We start from the raw sequence: 18,353 nt of genomic DNA, 5'->3' as shown, positions 1-18,353 counted from the left end.
GCGTCAAGTATCTGAGAAATCTGGACGCGGCTGGATCCATAGAAAACGGCGCCCTAACAACTCTTCGTCAGGAACATGCTTTACATTCTGCACGGTATCATCGTTACACGTTACAGTATACATGTGGAAAGTTCTTCTATAATATATATATATTTTTTAAACAAGTGGCGATGGAATGAGTTAGGCAGTTTCAACGATGATTAGGACACGACTTCAGCGATCAATCGAGAAAGCACAATTATTATTATTATTTCTTTTTCTTTCTTTTTTTTAGAACTATTCGCAATATAATTTTTTCAAAATCAGTTGTCTACTCAAGATTATCGACGAGTAATATCTATTATATTATTTATACTATTTCGTATCTCTTTGTTCCACTTTTAAAGGACATAAAGTTTCGATTCTAATCTATGCTTTTTTATACTTTATGTCACAAATATTTTTGAAAACTCTGAAAAGTAATCTTGAGTAACCAATTGATCTTAAACTTGTACCAGCATTGTCCACAAATAGGAAAAATCTATTGTATCTTTGTCTCTTTTATTAAGCTCCTTCATATCTTCATCAATATATATATATTTTTTTATTTTTCATACAGAATGACATGATCTATGTTCCCACAGTCGAAAGAAATATTTTTAAGGAAAATAATTTCTAAATTTGTATAGTATCAACAATGCTGGTTTACACCAAAATCTTCTCGTATCATGTAACACTTTCTGAAATTTTCCTAGAAGCGTTCACACGTTTGTTCGAAACGTGGATCATTTATAATCGTAGTATACTTTTGCGATTTGATATTTTTCAATGTTCAATTATTATTATTAAAGAAATTATTTTAGAACGAACATCGCATAGATCATTTCGAGTTTTTCACTTCGCCATTATGAATTTTTTTCTTACGAACGCAATTCCTTATCGAGAAATCTATAGAACTAAAGCTAAATGAAATTACACAATTTTCTCAATTTCAAAAGTGTCAGTCTTCGAAGAATGGTTACGACAGATCGATGAGTAAATAAATGCAACGATATATAATTTCACGCGATTTACAATAATATAAACGAACGATATTGAAACATATGATACGCATATGGTACACTTAAATCTAGATGATTCACACGATAATATATCGTTACCATACGGTAATTTGTGTGCTCGAAAATTAGATTTAAAAGTTCACATTTATCGTTAATTTTTCATGGTCTTTAATGTCAGAAGAAAATTAATATTTTTATTGAATATAATATAATAATTCTGCTATTTTTTATATACTCGACCATATCAGATCAGCGTTTTACATGTCATTCATTCAAGAATTAATTAATTGTTATGAACTCTTTCGCAGTATTACGTTTGAAAGAATCGTTTGAGAATACGTTTAAAAAATTCATTTTCAAAACAGAAATAACATAATTAGGAAGATTATTATCATCCTTTTTTGGAATGAATTCAACGTGTTTCATTTGTCTTGCAAATGCTTCTCGAATGAATACATTATTTCTGGAATAAATCTAGCAAGATATTTAAATTTCCCTCAGTAAGCACAATTAACTAAATTTATTTGTACTGTCAAATTTGTTATTTAAATGTGCCATATTATAATAATCTATCAATATTTGAAAAAACATTATTATTTGTTCCTATATTATGTGTAATTTTATTACATTTTCATCAATAATCGTATTTTCGAAATCAAAGAAATTATTTTAATCGAAATTATTTTTTATTTTTATTTTATAGCGGATAAATATTATAAAAATTATAAAAATCTTTCATAAAAAACGATCGATTTGAAATTCGTCTCGAGGTATCTAATACATTTTGATCCAGTCATTCCCATCCAGATGCTTTCGCACCCATCGTGAAATTAAATTTTATTAAATTAATTATGTATCTAATCTCCAAGTATGGTCGGATTTGTAAATCGGACGGTATACTCGTCTGCATCTTTATGATTGCAGATCAAGAATTTCGCGCTAATACTTCGACGACAGAAATAAGATTATTCGTTGATTAAAAATTAGTTTAATTTTTTTTTTTCTAGATAGATAGAAATAATAACAATGTGTTGTTGTGGAGCTTCGATGAAATGAGATGGATCAAAAAGCTACGAGATTTTTAAGTATATCTATGTAACAAAATAACCCAATAACGATATTTCTTATTAATAAAAGTTTCTTCCGGCAGCATGAGACGGGGAATAGAACTGGTCGATTTTCTTCTACGAAAGAATTACGATCGATTAATGTATAATACAACAAAAAAATAGATTATCTTTCCCCCAAAGTGTATCAAAATTTGTGTCAAGAATTTATCGACACTACAAGACGAATAAGGAAAAACTTTGTCAACGTCAATTTGTGCCTACAAATTACTAAAAAACAAGAATCATGAAAATCGTCTACATTTATCGGAAAACGATACTACAATTGTGCCCATAGAAAATTCGCTTCTACCCGTGAATACCCGTTTTAGACAAGGGTGTCGCGGGTAACAGTAACTTCTAAACCAATTTCACATTAAATCGTGTATCACCCTTTCTTCCTTTCTTCCCCCGGAATGACGATCGTCGAGCTGAACCAATACACCACACAAACAAATCGACCGAAACGAGTTCTTAATATCTCCACATCAGGCGAACCCGGTGCAAAAGTTTATCTTCCAATTAAAAAAAAAAAAAACGTAAACTCGCTGGTCTAATCGACTGTGATATACAGAACGATACGATAACGAGAAACACAGAGGGTTCGTTAAGCGAATTCCTACCCCTTATAGGCGCTCGATAATTCCATAATTGAACGAGAAAAGCCGGTAACAAGTGCCGGCTACGTACGTACGTACGTCCTTTCACCGCTCCCTCCATTAACGTCCTCGTCGAAGTCGCGAGCTGTCTTTTCATTCCGCGGGATGTTCGCTATTGGATCGTTTCTCCTCGAACGAGAGAAAAATCTCGCCTCATTAAAAATACACCGAGCCGAGATCGTGGTCCAGGCGCTTGGCAATTACACGGACTTTAGACACCTTCATCTTTTCCCGCTCCGTATCTATTTCCCCTTTAATTCCCTAAGTCCCGGCTGTAACGACCTCAAGCGGATATATACCTGGCACAGTAGATACGCAGAGTCGTTACGAAGAGACAGACGTTGACGAAGCGTCTGTTGTGCAACACAACTCTCCTCTATCGATTGGAAAAAAAAAAACTACTATCCGAGGAGGGCGAAGGGATCGTCTCGAAGGGGACGTGGGTGAGGAGGAGCAGGGTAAACCTGGTGTTATTGCAGCAAGTTTCCACCCAGTCAAAGGGGGCGCCTCATTAATGCGAACAGCCTAACTGCGCGCACAAAGTATCCTCGGCATAATAATTGCACACGGCGACTGACGCTGCCTCGTCATGCGCATCCCTGGTAAACACGCCACGGCTAATACAGTACGTATATGGGGGGGAGGGGTCGACCTCCCCCATATAATTGCGGGGAGATCGCGCGACACGTTCTATTTTCGCGTATACGCTCGTTGTACTTGGGAGGGGAGAAACAGGGGGAGGATTGGAGGCGCGTGACGAGGTTCGCGCGAATGCATAGAATGGGGAGACAAATCTCGTCAATGAGTAAAGGTGTTTTGCACTTTTATATCTTTGAGAATTTATTTTTATTATTATGCGAATGTACCTTTGATGACGTGTAAACGTCTTTGAAAAATCGAAGGATCTATTATTTTCGGACGAACAAATGCTTTTATTAATATAATATTTTGATTTTATTTTCTTTAATTTGATTTTAGAAGCGATTAGATTTTTTTGATATTAGGATATTATTAAATGATAAAAAGAAAAGGAGACAATCCTTGACGAAATTTTCCCCACTCAAATCGAGTCGCGATCTCGACACCGTTGAATCAAGAACGTGCACATACGTGCGACGACGAGAGATTAAACGACGAGGAGAGGAGGTGAGGATGGCGACGAATCGTGGAGAAATCCGACGACCGTTATATATTTCGCCGGCTCGTTTTCTGGTGCCTCGAATCGTGACGGATCCCGGTTTAATTCCTTGGGAACGTGAGACGAAATTATCTTCCCCGGCGCGATAATCGTGGGCGTCGAAGCGATATATATATACACGGAGAACACGTCAAAATACAAAATTACAAAAATATACTCGTGGCGCCGTACCAACCGATCGTGCCGCGCTTGTTTCGAACGTGCCCACATTTACATATAAACAACGTCGTGAATTAGCGTGCAATTAAGGTCCGTGTGTGTATTTACAGGGCGCGGCAGAACGATTGGATCGGACGAACCGCGACTCTGCTAGGCCGCTTAAAATAATTCACGACGATACTCGTGTAACCTCGCTTCCGGCGATATGAGGTCGCGGCTTTTTTGTGCGGATTTGGGGATGATACATCGTTAACTCGATCAAGTCGAGTTTCTTTCGTGTTGAAACTTCGTGTTGCGTGGCAATTCTGCGAGATTTTTAACGAATTTTTAATTTTATGTAAAGTGGAGTGAAATTTGTGAGAATTGTTACGTAAAATAATTAATCCGAAATTAGATTTCATCGATTCGTAGATTTCGAACTGGATGATTTCGAGTCAGGTGGTTCAAAAAATAATTTTGAAAGAACAGAGACAGATGGATCTTTCCTTCGATTAAGTATCTACGACGAATCGTAATATTACGATTCTGTGATTCTATCTGGATGTACATACACGCACGTTTATTCTCCGTTGAATTTTCCTCTTGAAAAGAATTTTATTCGTCTCTTAAACTCTTGCTTCCAAAACGATCACTAGACAGGAGATACACTGTACATTGGCACCTATTTTTTTTTTTTTTTTTAGTTTTAATTTTATTCTCTTTTTCTATTCTTTATTTTATTCATTTATGTTTGCAAGAGATCGATTATTTGTCAGAACATAGCCGAGGAAACGAAGTTACACGATCACGCCGTGATTTTCTCCGCGCTGTCCCATCGACATCGCGTCATCGTCCTCAGATTTATTTCGTAATACTGTTTGCAATTTTCGGGGAAGATATTTCATCTACCAATATGGATCTGTCTATCGAAATTTATAAATCGATGTCGGTATATAGTTCTTATCTATGAAAAGATTCCTTATCTCGAAATAGATATAAGAAATCTATTATTTCTATTTGGTTGAAAATAGATAAAACAATAAAAAAGAGGTGTGATAACGTTTATGTTTCCTCGCTGTTTTTCTCTCTTTTTTTTTTGTTAATCAATAAAACTATTAAAATTATTAAAATAAAAAAATATCAAATTTTAATAGATTGTTCCCTTAAAAATTTAAGTATCTTTAGGCAGCCTATTTTACGTCCAGTCTTCGATCATTATACAATGATAGAAAAGTTTGTAATTTCTGAAATATTTTGAAAAAGTATTATTTTATTATTCGTGCTCAAAAAAAAAAAAAAAACAGAAAAAAAAAAAAAAGAACACGTATTCCCTTTTCGAGTAAAAGGCAGGATAAAATTTATACCACTCAACGTTTCCCTCTTCCATTTGTCCTATTTTCAAGCAAACAGAACGTTCAAATCCCTTCAATTACGTGACATATCCTGTGCTTTTAACGAGCAAATTCAGATTATCCTGCGCAAACTGTGCTGCTTAAAATAATTAAGAGATCGCTTTCGGATAAGAAAAATCCAATAATGAAAAATTCAAAAGCAAAATCCCTTATGCATTAAACGTGCGCTCGTTTTCAACTACGAAATTAAACGAATATTTCACGAAGAAATAAAATATGTTTCAATTGCTCGTGGCGTCCCTTTGTGCGTCGAACGTTCGATCGAAAAAAAAAAAGTTAAGTAGCCGTTTGTTAGAAATATCGTAAAATCGTTGAAAACTACTCTTCCTCTTGAACCGACAGAATTACGGAATCGGTATATGTGTCGTGCTCGCAACAAGTTACGCGAACGATCGATCTTCAAATCCCCCCCCCCCCTCCCTCCTTCACCGCCGATAAAGTCGTGGAACGCAAGCTCCGGATAAGGCGTATCGAAAGTATAACAAGTTCGTGCGGCTTATAAATGTTTAGTCCAAGAACGATCTCTTTCTCCCTCGTATTCGCGAGGCCATTAAGGAAACTGAGTCGGTTAAAATTGTTTGCCTTTCGGTCAACCGGTTTCGTTCGACGTATGGGAGATCGATGGCCGGAAACTAACTCGCGAGAATCCCCCCGCAAACGCGGTGAACTTATCCGCAGTTATCGAAGATCGATGAAAAGAAAGACCGAGCCGCGTGGGAGAAAAGAAATTCACGATCGATCGCTTTGCACGCGTAGCCTTGTCCTTTCGTTCCCAGAGGTGGAATCCTGGAGATTTTGGACAACGATTCGGGCAAGATCGAATCAAAGGTGGATCAGATTGGTTGGAGATATAAGCAGTATATATGGCAGTATATACTTTAGATCGATTCGATTGGCTTAAATTATCGATTTATTTTGCCGAAAATTCGGAAATTTCGATCGTTACCGATCTCGGCCGATCTTGTCCGAATCTTTTCGATCCCGTTCCCGAAATTTCTAAAGTACGATTCCACACATCTCTATAGTTTTTTAGCAAGTTCCTATATGCGAGTGTTTAAATTTAATTGCGTTTCAATTGCGCGTGAATCGCATTTACAACTTTCACGGCATCACGTATACGACAGCGTTTTTTAATTAATAAAAGGTCTAAGTTGGTTGTATACCTGTCCCACTTTGTTGTATCCCTAACTCGAAGATGTGCCTCGCTTCTATTGTATCGCCACACGTTTCTTTCGTGCAAAACCGTTGTGTGTGTGTGTGTGTGTGTTTTTACGTACGATACTACGCAAAAGCGTAGTCGAATCGAACGATCAGAAGACTAACCCCTTAAGTAGTATAATATACATTTTATGTACAAGATGTACGATGATCCTTTTTACAACGCGTAATTCGGCGACTCGCCAACCCTCGCTCAAGCTGAGATCCATCTTTGTGAAGATGAAGTACGTAGTACGGCCTCGCGCAAATATTAAAATATTTCTGAGTACTGTGCTTTCAGAGAGGGTTTCTTTAACACGATAAAATACGGGAGTTCCGGTATCTTCTAACATCCGCGACAAAATTAAGGGTGCTGTCGTGGCTCACGGATCGAAGAGACGAAAATCTATGGAACCGATCGAATTATTAACCGATTTATCGACCTCGGTAAACACTCAGATTTGGAACATCCGTGATATCCGTTAAGAGCGAATCATTAGTCGAAAGATTTAGATACGCGTTTTTGTTATTACAAACAAGTCACTTTTTAACATGTTCATTATCATTGCTCTTATTACTAAACAATACGAAACCAACCACGCGTGGTTTCCTGTCTCTCTGTTTAATCTTGATTCCGATTTACATTAAAACGGATATCCGCTCGATGCAGTCAAGTACCAATGCGTAATATAAAATTAAAAAGAAAAAAAAAATATAGAAAAAAAAACAAGTATAACCTTAAATCTAACAGTAGCAGCCAGTTAAAGCATCGCTTTGCACTCCCCTGAAGAGATAAAATAAAAAACGCTAATAAATTCGAAATAATTCGTGTAAAAATGCCTGACGCGGGCACGTCGGCGTGTGGTGCGAAATTTAAATAAAAAATAAAAGAGAGAAAAAAAAAAGAAGGAATAAAAATTAAGAGGTATTAATCGCATGATCATCCCGACATAGTATAAAATAATGGATCGTTCACACGATGTGAAAATGTGGCTCGAATCCTCGTTTGGCATGCGACAAGCACGTCAATAAATAAGACGAGAACGTCTCTCGACATTATCCTTAATGCTAATTATCTCGTTAAGTTGTATCTTACACAAAACTGTCTGATAATAAATGTTCATCCAACGGCGCAAGACGTTATTTCTACGCTATTTCTCTCCTTGCATCGAGACCGTCGCAGGAACGTTCGTAACGAATCTGTCCATCGAATCCGATTGTTTCGATCGATCAAAAAACAAATTCCCCTCCCCCCTAAAATTATGTATACGATCGTAAGAAGAACGTAGTCAATTTTCGTTCTCCTCGCGAAATATTTCTTTTAAATGTCGATCTCACGAGCCACATATACACACGCAACGTGTCCGTAACGAACCCTGCGATATAAAATAAATTAAAATAATACATAAAGAGAGACATGGGGAACACGGATGGGCGAAGAAAGAACGACCGGCAAAAGGCGTCTCGCCCGAGGATGTTTTCGCCGCTGTATCCCGGCGAGTCGGCGGATCTACCCGACGATCCCTCTCTCATCACCGGATGTGGAAGCCCTCGCACGCTCGTTCGTCAGCCCATTTGCCGGCCGGACGCCTCCGAACGCGCTCCAACCGAATAATAAATCGACGATCCTCGGCATCCCCCGAGATCGTTTCTTCGAGAAGGCACTACCGGTTTATTGTGGCTTCGGTCACGCGTCCCTCGTGCTCACCACGGCCACGACCTCGCGGCCTCATCTTCGCCGGCCGACGTACATCGATCATACTTCCGTACCGTCTTCACCCTCGTCCTCGTAAAGAGGCCCGTTCGTCGACTTCTTCTTGGGTTTCGGCGGTGGTCTCGGTGGCACTTTCCTATTAAGCGTGTTACTACTGCCCGACTGTTGCTGCTGCTGTTGCGCCTGTTGTCCAAGAAGTTGATTCGTGCTGTCCGTCGCCTCGTCTTGGATCTTCGACGGCCATTCAGCCGCGCCCTCGGGCGCGGATCTGTCGAGCGGGCTGCTCGTCAATATGTTCGGGGTGCTTCGTTGTATGGTGCCGTAATGGGAGGCCGGCGTTCCGGGCAGGGGCCTGTTCCTCATCGTGGACAGTGGTTCGGGGCTCTTGTTCAACGACAGCACCGAGCTACCATCCGCGGTGGTCCTCAGCCCCAGATTGTCGTACACCGGCTCCAATCCGTCCGTGGGCGAGGTGGGGGGCCCGCTGCTCCAGCTGGGCGCTCTCGGCCTCCTCGGTATCGTCACGTAGCCGTGGCGGGGCATCACGGGTGCGATCGTGGAGCTCGTGATCCCGTACGGGGTTACGCTACGGTTGTGAGGCAACGTCTTGAATGCGGCCGGATATTGGTTCGAGGGCGAGCCGAACGCGGCCGTGGTGGGCGTCTGACTAGGAAGACGCGTGTTGTCCGGCGCCGTGGACGCCTGGCTAGTTGGCGATGCGCCCCGGCCCCCGGAGAAGGCCAACAAATCGGGCGGATACTGGCGATAGCTTCCGCCTCCTCCGCGGCATAAGGTGCCTGTCCCGCTCTCGAGCTCTGGCGTCGCTCGTTCTTCCCTCTCGTCGTCGCCGACGCCGCCGATCACCCCGCTGCCGACACCGCCACCGATACCATCAGCTGCCAGAACATAAACAAAAAAGAAGGGCGAACGTTAAGAAAGAAAAGTGAAAGGCGCGATAATGATGATGAAATAAAAAAGAAAAGGGGACGGGGGGGGGGGGAGAAAAAAGAGAGTAAAAGGGGGTAATTCATCGCCGAATCATTCGCGTAGGCATGGATTGTGTGTAAATACGAGATACGTCTTGCGGTTTTTCGAGTTGAATCTAGTAGTTGCAATTTGGTACAAGGACGTAGAGACAGATCTGGTGAATAGTCGGACGATTCTGGATTCTTGCGCTATTTACGTGATACCGCGAAACGTGAGTTACCATGAATCGTGAAAAAAATGATCCGATGTCTGAGATTCGAGGAAGTTTTCTTTCTTTTTTTTTTTCAATCAGAGAATATATAAATTATAGAGTTAAATTCAGTTTAAATATCATCCAAATATCATCATGGATCATTTCGACTCATCATATATCGTTTGAAAGTTTAAAATAATCGAGTAATGATATAAAATCGCATGCAAATAAATTTAGAAATGTTAGTATAAAAAAAAAAAAAGAATGTTAAAATAACGATAAAATTAAACTTAATTCTAAAACATACGTAATAAAGAGTATCGTAAAATTCAGTTCAATCAATCCCTAACATCTGTTCCTATTTCGATATACCGACTAAAAATACTCTTTTTCAGTATACCTTCGAAGCAAAACGTTTCTCGAGAAAGCTTCTTTCGAACTGGACAGACGTCTTACGACCCCTCCCATAACTAAAACGCTAAATTCGCAATTGTCGATAATGATAAAAAATATCCAAGCTTGATACCTTCATTTCCAAGGAACCACGTCAAATATCGTGTACCGCTATCGAGGAAGATTATATAATATACAAGAGCTGTCACGGCTTATATCTCGAAGACAGGTAAATCGATCGTACCCTTCGAGATAAAATTTCATCGTCAGAAAAGTGGGTCGTGATTCTTGTATGTTTCGCTCGGCTCCTGCTTCGAAGCTATTATTTAAACATCGACTTTCAAACCGTCCCTCCCTCCCCCTGTGTAACGAATCTGTCAAGAAAATGAAATGCAGATCGATATCGATATATTACATTACATACCTATTTAGTGTGGTTTTTTACCGTGCATATCTCACTCAGATATTATCTACGCACAAGTATTCTTAAGCGGTTCTAACACAAAGCTGGAAAGATAATTAGACAATGGATCTGATTCGTTATTTTCGATAATTGCCAATATGTAACCGTGCACGTTGGCATCGTATCTATTTATAATTAAGTTCACAGACCAGTTGTGAGTGTTACAATTCTATCTTTCCATCCCTTAGCGGGGCCGACTTACTTATAGTCTCTAGCGTGAAATCTTCGGTGGCGTGTAAACTAAAACCGGTAATCATAGAGGTTTTATCGGGGCTCGTATTTTTCACTTACTCGAATCCTGTTCAATAGCGGAGGAGAAAGTAGGGCAAGGATGTGAAAAGAAAAAGATTGCACACCAACCTTCCGCCAGCGGATACAAAGGGGTATCGGTGTACACGGAGGTAGTTGAGATGCGGAAGGTGGCTGTTTAGATACGAGATCCTCGACAATTTCAATTACTGTCTTCGAAAGTGCGCGGAGAAAGAGACACGGAAAATCGTCTCATACGTGTAAGTAGGTATACATGTTTAGACATAGTTTGCGGGATAGGAATATGCATGAATCGTCTCGATAAAACGGCAGTCTGCTAATTCAGAGGGGGGCACCGCGTAATGATTATTATACTCTCCCTTTGTTGGAGCCGAGGCAAATATTGCGAACCGCGCACTTTCCTTTTCCTTTATCGTTTTAATCGCCACTCTATGCGTGCACAATCACGAGCTCTCCCATTGTTCCCCATTGTATTTTCATTATTCACGCTAGAGACCGACCAACTCGTCGCTCATTTACTCTCTCGATTTTCCATTCGCGTTTCGTTTCTTTCGCGTCGTACTTCCTTACGCGGTAGAATCTTCCTTTCACGGTATTTAGCCGCCAAATCGAATTAATGTATTATAAACGCAATATATTCCGCTTTTCTCGTTGATCGCCATTATTATCGTCATCGTTGCTCTCTGCGAGAAGATTATGCACACTTATGTACAACCACGTCGCCACGATACGAGCAACCGTAAGCTAAACGACAAAAATAGTACTTCGATTTCTGTTCGACGCGTCGACCGCGTCGACGTTTGTAATAGAATTTATCCATTCGTTTGAACGATCGTGTATTTACAAGTCTATCAAAATAATCGTTTCTCGAATACGTCCGTGAAACACGGCGATTAGATTACGTCGTGTCTAATTAACGACCACCAGACAGAGGCATTCCGCATGCATCGTGTTTTCTTTCCGGAAAAACGAGATTGTTCGCGGAGGGGAGAAGAGAGAGAGAGAAAAAAAAAAACAAACCGCTATCGATAAGACGACCAGACACGAATGACGAATGCCTTTCTCTTTCAATTTTGCTTCACACGCATGCACACACTCTCGCTCCGCTCCTTTCTCACTTCCTTTCTCTCTGTATCGTAACATGTTACACGCTCTCATTAATCTTGCAATAGTCTTGGTCGATACTCGCTAACCTAGGATCGATGGCGCCTCATTTATCTGGTAGGGAGGGATTATACCGAAACCTCGCCAGCATTAATACGATTGTCTTAAAGTTAAATACACTCTCCATATACGTGCAATTCGATTAATCTATTCCGCCCCTTAATTAGCGACGATAGCTACGATACCGGGAACGAACGAATGTTTTCGAAGGAAATCGGAAGATTAATGATCCGAGCGTTAACAATATCTAAATTGGATTTCGTTTCGGCGTTTCACCTCCCCGTTATTAGGGGGGGGGGGTGAAATTCCTTTGTTCGTGTTGATTGATCTCCGTGTCAATATCAGCGCAGGATGATTCTGCTACGAATACTGCTGCTGCACCGCGAATATGTTGTACACAGAGAAATGAACAGAGGATGTAGTATCTCAACTTTCCTCGATTTCCAATTTTCCCAATGTTTTACCAAATGGAATATAACATTGAATGTTATATAATGTTGAACGTGAGTACTTTTTTGGAAATTTTTTTTTAATCTCTGTTCTATCGCAAATTGTAACGTATTATCATGGATGAATAAATGTACATAGTTAAAGTGTTTATAAAAATATTTAATCTTTATCCTTGACGTAGTTTGGTTTTTTGAGTTTGAAAGGCGCGAGAAAGATCGGGAGAGTCCTTTTCCCCCCTTTTTTCTTTTTTTCAAGAAAATTTAAAGCTAAAAAAATGTCCTGGATGAAAAAGTTAGATTGAACGTTACGCATAAATTGACACTTTACTTTTATTCGAAAACTTTCGATTTTTTTGTCGGATAGATGTCGAGATAAAAACGAGTATGTAATTAAGCTACTATCGGCTTCGTTAAAATTGACTTCTCATCATAAGTTTTCGTATATTTCGTACATTTCTAGTTTACTCTGTAGTTCACTAACATAATATTTAACATAAGTAAAAGAATACTTTCTGGAAGGAATATAACAATTCTTTCTTTTTTATTATTCTTACTTTGCATAGAACGTGTTACGAGACTTTTTCTCGTTTATATCCTTTTTTTTACGATTCATAATAAAACAGCCAATAGAAAAAGTCTGAACTTTAACTATACATATACATAACTTCCACTATAATTCGTAGCAAAAATTTAACAATTTAAAAAATATTCTCCTTATCCTTCCATTCTTACTTTTCCTTCTCGAATTACATTATTAACTTCAATCCTCGTCATCAACTGCGATACTCTCAAAATTCTCGGAATATTTTCTAATTCCAAAAAAAAAAAAAAGGAAAAAAAAGAGACATCTGCTTATTAGATATTGACACTCGGATCGATCGAAAAGATTCGTAAAAGTTATCGTAAACGTGGAAAGAATAACGGGCGAGTTCACACTCGGAAATCCATTACTCGTTCGATTTCCTCGTTTCGTGCTCGTGCAGGTTGCACGCGAGGCGAGAGGCACCATCGAGGCATCGAGGGGCCGTCCAAACGTAATCGCCGGCCGGAAGCTAACAAATGGTTAGTAGCTAGCACCTGGCCACGCACTGTTTAGTAATGTAGGCAGTGTACTGACCGAAGACCGAGTCGTTGTCGAGCAATGTACGATTCAGCTCCGTCATCTCGGTGCCGTGCGACGTCACCGAAGGCGCCTCGTACCGCCTGGGCGGCTTCACCACGGGATTTATGGTCGTGATGAGGGACTTCTCCTGCTCGCCCAGGCCGTGGTGTTCCATCGAGGCGGCCTCTAGGCTCTTCTCGTCGTGCCTGATACGACGGCGACGACAGTAGCACACGCAAAGGGTTACGGTGACGATCAGAAGCAGTAGCGCGGTCACACCTAAGCCCAGGGCGAGGGGCAGACTGATTATATTGTCCTTGCCGCCCAGGGCGTCGCCTGCGATCGTCAGGGTCACGTTCTTCTCCGTATTTCCGCCCGGACTTTTCGCCAGGCAGACGTAATCACCCTTGTCCGAGTGTGCCACGTCCGGTATCGTGAGGTTCAGCCACTCGTGGTTAGATTTCAGGATGTAGATCTTCTCACCGTTGTGCCTTCTCGTGTGATTGTTTATCACTCGCGACCGATGGACCCAAGATAGCTGAAATTAAACAGGGAATATCGTATCGTGTCGTAAGTTTGGATGAATGTTTTTTTCTTTTTCTTTTTTGTTATTAGATATAATTTATCATTTTATGGATGATCGTTGAAACGTTGATTATAACATGCTGGCTAGCGTATCGAGCAACGCATTATGTCATTTATGTCACTATGCGTGCTAGGTGACGTTATTTTAGCTTTGTGTACCGGCAATGTGTGGTAAGTACGTGCGAGTGAAAAGATTGTAAGGATGTTCTTAATTTTTCAGTTTTCATGCTGTAGAAAATTCGAAAGCGCTTCGTTATTGCACGCAAAGGTTCGCGTAACTACGTTCCCCGTTTGTACGATGATATTTCAAAAGACCACTATTTTCTCTTTCTGATCTTTTGAACCTTTCGCTTTCTACTTGGCCGCGTGTCATTCTTCGCGTAGTCAAAGAATCTTCGTTAAATCAAGGAAATTTCGTGACACGGTTTTCAATTAATGGTTCGCACACGGACTTCTCGTCAACTCGTCGAGAATAATTATTATACAGAAACAAATATTATTGCCTTCAAAGTGCATCTATTAAGATACGAAATTGAAATTAGAATTAATATAATTTCTACTTTATACAAAAATACAATATTCTCGTATAATACAAATGTAATAAGTGATTACAATTAAGGAAGAACAGGCATTAAATAAAAATGTTCCATGATCCAACTTCTCCCAACACGGGTTCAACCCTTGCAATCTTTTCAACCGACCTAACCTCTGCCTTGAGCCAGAGTTGTACTGTTCGCAAGTTACTGTGGATTACCGCAATCAACGTTTCTCCCCTCGAGTTAACCGCGTGCCTCGCTTTACAATATTTTACCATTTTCATTCCACTCCTCGTCCATCCCTTAAACCACCGTTTCTACGAACAAAAATTTAAATAACGTAAATATAGATCGTGTTACCTGCGGCCGCGGGATCCCGGAAGCCCTGCACCAAAAGGTGACGTTTCCCTTGCCGACCTCGACCCTCACGGATGGCCCGATCGTGAATATCTCCGGCCTACAAGCGAACTCGTCGCTGCTGATCTCGTCCCACATCTTCCCCGCCAAGCTCTCCGGCTCCTGGCACGTCGTAGGTTTCGTGTACAATTTCTTTTCTATCGTCCAATCGCGAAATCTCTTCAAACGGCAGTTGCAATTCCACGGGTTGTTGTGCAGCTCGAGGCTGCCAAGTTTGGGCAACGTGTCGAAACTCTGCACCTTCAACGCGCTCAGATTGTTCGCGTCCAGGGTCAACGAGCGTAACTCGGGCAGATTGCGAAACGTCTTGTCGTCTATCCGCTCGAGCTCGTTGTTCGACAACTCGACCTTCTGCAGATACTTCAGATTATGGAACAGGCCGTTCTCCAATACCTTCAGCTTGTTGTCGTTCAACAGCAGCACCCTAAGCCGTTGAGTCTCCTCGAACGTGCCCGGGTACAACGTTCCAATGTTGTTCGCCGACAGATCGATCTCGATCACGATCTTCAGACCGTTGAACGCGTCCGTGTGGATCAACTCGATCTCGCATTTTCGTAGCACCAGCTTCTGAAGGTTGACCAGATGCACCCGGCTGAACGACTCGTGCATCAGGTACGTGATACGATTCCCGGTCAGATCGAAATTCTGGATCTCGGGCGATAGGCCGGCAGGTATCTGGGAGAGATTCTGCCGGATGCACTCCGCGGCCTTCTTCCCGGAGATCCATCTGCACTTGCACGAGGATGCACACTGAGCCGTCCAATATTCCTGGCTCCAACACACCACCACCATTAGCGTCGAGTAAAGCAACAGTTTCGCCGTTCTTAGCTCCATCCCGAGGATTTCTGTTAACAAATGAAACACGACGGGGCCCAAGATTAGAACCTGTTCGGATCTACGCACGAAGTAGATCCACCTTTCCTTGTTCAAGGTGGAAAATCGGATCGGACGTAATTCAATCGGGTGGCTCTGTTCTCAGAAAAGTTTTCGTGTACACTTTGGCTGGATCTTTGTCCGGTTTCATCGAGGAACTGGAAATGGGAGGGGAAAATTGTTGATGTTGATACAAACTACATCATAATCGCGTGTTTGTTACGTTAATAAGAATGTAAAGAAAAAAAAAGTATTTCGGTTTAAAAAAAGCTAGCTTTTGATATTATCGCGCGTAGTTCCCTTTTACGGGAGATTAAATGCAAGCTATCCGATGATATATGGAGATTGCTAAAAGCTTTCAAGATATAATTTCAATACACAAGGCCAATTTGAAATCTTTATAGCCGGATAATGGGTTAAATATTTATTCGTTCGTTAAGTTGCGAATTCTTTTTGATCATCCAACGATTTGCCTCGTAAAATTCTTCTTTGGCATTTTCAAAACTTTATTGTATCATTCGATAATATATAGTAATTTTGAAACTGCATTATAATTTCACTTTATAATACAAACTATATAATTTTCTTTCTTCCAACGACAAATTAATTACCTACACACATTCGATGCCAATCCCACACGCGACAACCGCAAGCTATTAACCTCGTGCAACGAGCCGCCGCGCAACACGTCGTCGTCAATTAGTATTTCTTCCGTATAATCCTTCTCCGCGGGGCATTAACAGCGGAGCGATCTTAATTAAAAACATTTTTAACTGAAAGATCCACGGCAAAATCCCTATCCCCCCCAGGATAGTCGCATCGAGAGTCGCAACGCGGCCAACAAAAAAAAAAGAAGCTCAACTTTTCCCCGTTATCACTGAACTCCACGAGCGCAATACTTTCGACTACCACCTCCTGCATCTCCCTTTGTTGTGCTCCTTCAACCCCTTCCCTGTCTTCTTTCCTCTTCTCCTTCCCCCTCTTTCCGACCTTCAGCTTTTCTTTTCTTCCTATTCCTTGCTTCGTTACGTTAATCTCGAACCAAGTCGTGGAAGGTGGAAAGGCCGACCCCACCCACCTTCCCCAGCCTGTTGGTAATTTAACTTAATATCGTTTCAGTGTGTATACCACCCCTCCTCCCTCCCTCCGTTCGTCGGTGAACTTAAATTAATACAACACGACGCCGAGCACACACTTTAACCCTTTTATTATCGTCCGGGAGTTTCGAGGTTGTGCATCAAATTACTCTCTTTCCGCCGCCGGTGGAGGGTACCGGCGGGCACAATTCATTCTCTACCTCCCCCACTGGGAGGGGCGGAAGAAGAGGTCGTCGGGGAAAACGGCACGACGACGACGACGACAAATCGTGCCTCAGACGGGTTCTTACAATTTGAATTTATTTCGAGACTCCCTGCAGAAAGGAGGGAAAGAGAAGGGAAGGAGAAATAAGGAAGGAGGAAGGAGGGGAGGGTACGTATTTTCCCTCCGGCGAATGTGACGGGGAAGGCGACGAGGAGGAAAGGCGTGTAAACGCGTGAAGGCTGGATGCATCGATTCTTTCCGCGGGTTGTACACACCCTCGATATATACCGATTCCCAAAAGGGAGAGGGGAGGAGGAGCAAATACGAGGGAGCGCGTAATCCCAATTTGGTTATCGTTCGTTTCGACGCTGTGACGAAGGGTTGGTTGGGCCGACCTTTATCAAATAACCACGCAGCTTGCGTGTGCCCGATACCCCCTTGATCAAATATTTATAACGCGATCGTGTAATTGGTTGGCATCGAGCGTTGCGTATCCAAGCTTGACTTTCGTTTTCGACTATTTTCGGCTGAATTGGGACAAATAGGGTGTGCAGTAACGAAATTTGGTATACGAGCGAGAAATGGGAAAGGATTCTCCAGCGGGAAGAGTTTAAGGGGGGAAAAATTTGTGCGCGAATAGGAGGAATCTTCTCTGAGGACGAGGAGGAAGATTTCGTTATTATTTTTAAATATGGTGTATTAATATTTCTTAAGGATTAATTCTGCTTTTCCACATTCTCAAGCTTCGTTAAGAGATTGATTAGAAATAATTGTTACCTTCAATTTTAATTCATTCTTCCCATAATTATCCTATTCGTGTTGTTACCACGAATTTTTCCCGCGCATAAGAGAGAATACTGTTGTTTAAAAATTGCTTTTTCTGCGAATACGAAACAACGATTGTTTTTTGTCTCTATTGCTATAGAGATTTTCCTCTCGTTGCGTGTCGAATAACGTTGAGCGTTAATCCCTCTCGATAACGCCATTTTTTTTCAATTCCGGCCCGATTATCACGTAACACCAATTCACTGTCAATTAAGACGACATTTTTATATTCCTAGCCTGGCAGACAGTTTATTGGTAGCGCGATAAATAATGCGATTCGAAGATTGCGCCGATCCTCGTTGTGCCGATGATTGAGGGACGCGCAATAAT

At 41.2% G+C, this 18,353-nt stretch overlaps 1 protein-coding gene across 1 annotated transcript; it reads right to left on the bottom strand.

Annotated features, from left to right (window-relative positions):
* Positions 1-7,662: 7,662 nt before the first annotated feature.
* kek5 (leucine-rich repeat, immunoglobulin-like domain-containing kekkon 5 protein) lies at positions 7,663-15,863 on the bottom strand. The gene is made up of 3 exons (XM_003693972.4): positions 14,967-15,863; positions 13,501-14,023; positions 7,663-9,360 (listed from the first exon to the last, which is right to left on the bottom strand). Exons 1-3 carry the CDS (start codon positions 15,855-15,857, stop codon positions 8,507-8,509), a joined length of 2,268 nt encoding a protein of 755 aa, XP_003694020.1. The 5' UTR covers positions 15,858-15,863; the 3' UTR covers positions 7,663-8,506.
* Between the last annotated feature and the right edge of the window lie 2,490 nt (positions 15,864-18,353).

This window comes from Apis florea, unplaced genomic scaffold, assembly GCF_048593485.1.
Source record: "Apis florea isolate Af1SG1 unplaced genomic scaffold, ASM4859348v1 contig_3203_pilon, whole genome shotgun sequence".
Taxonomy (NCBI): domain Eukaryota; kingdom Metazoa; phylum Arthropoda; class Insecta; order Hymenoptera; family Apidae; genus Apis; species Apis florea.
This window is presented reverse-complemented; position numbering and strand designations above follow the sequence as displayed.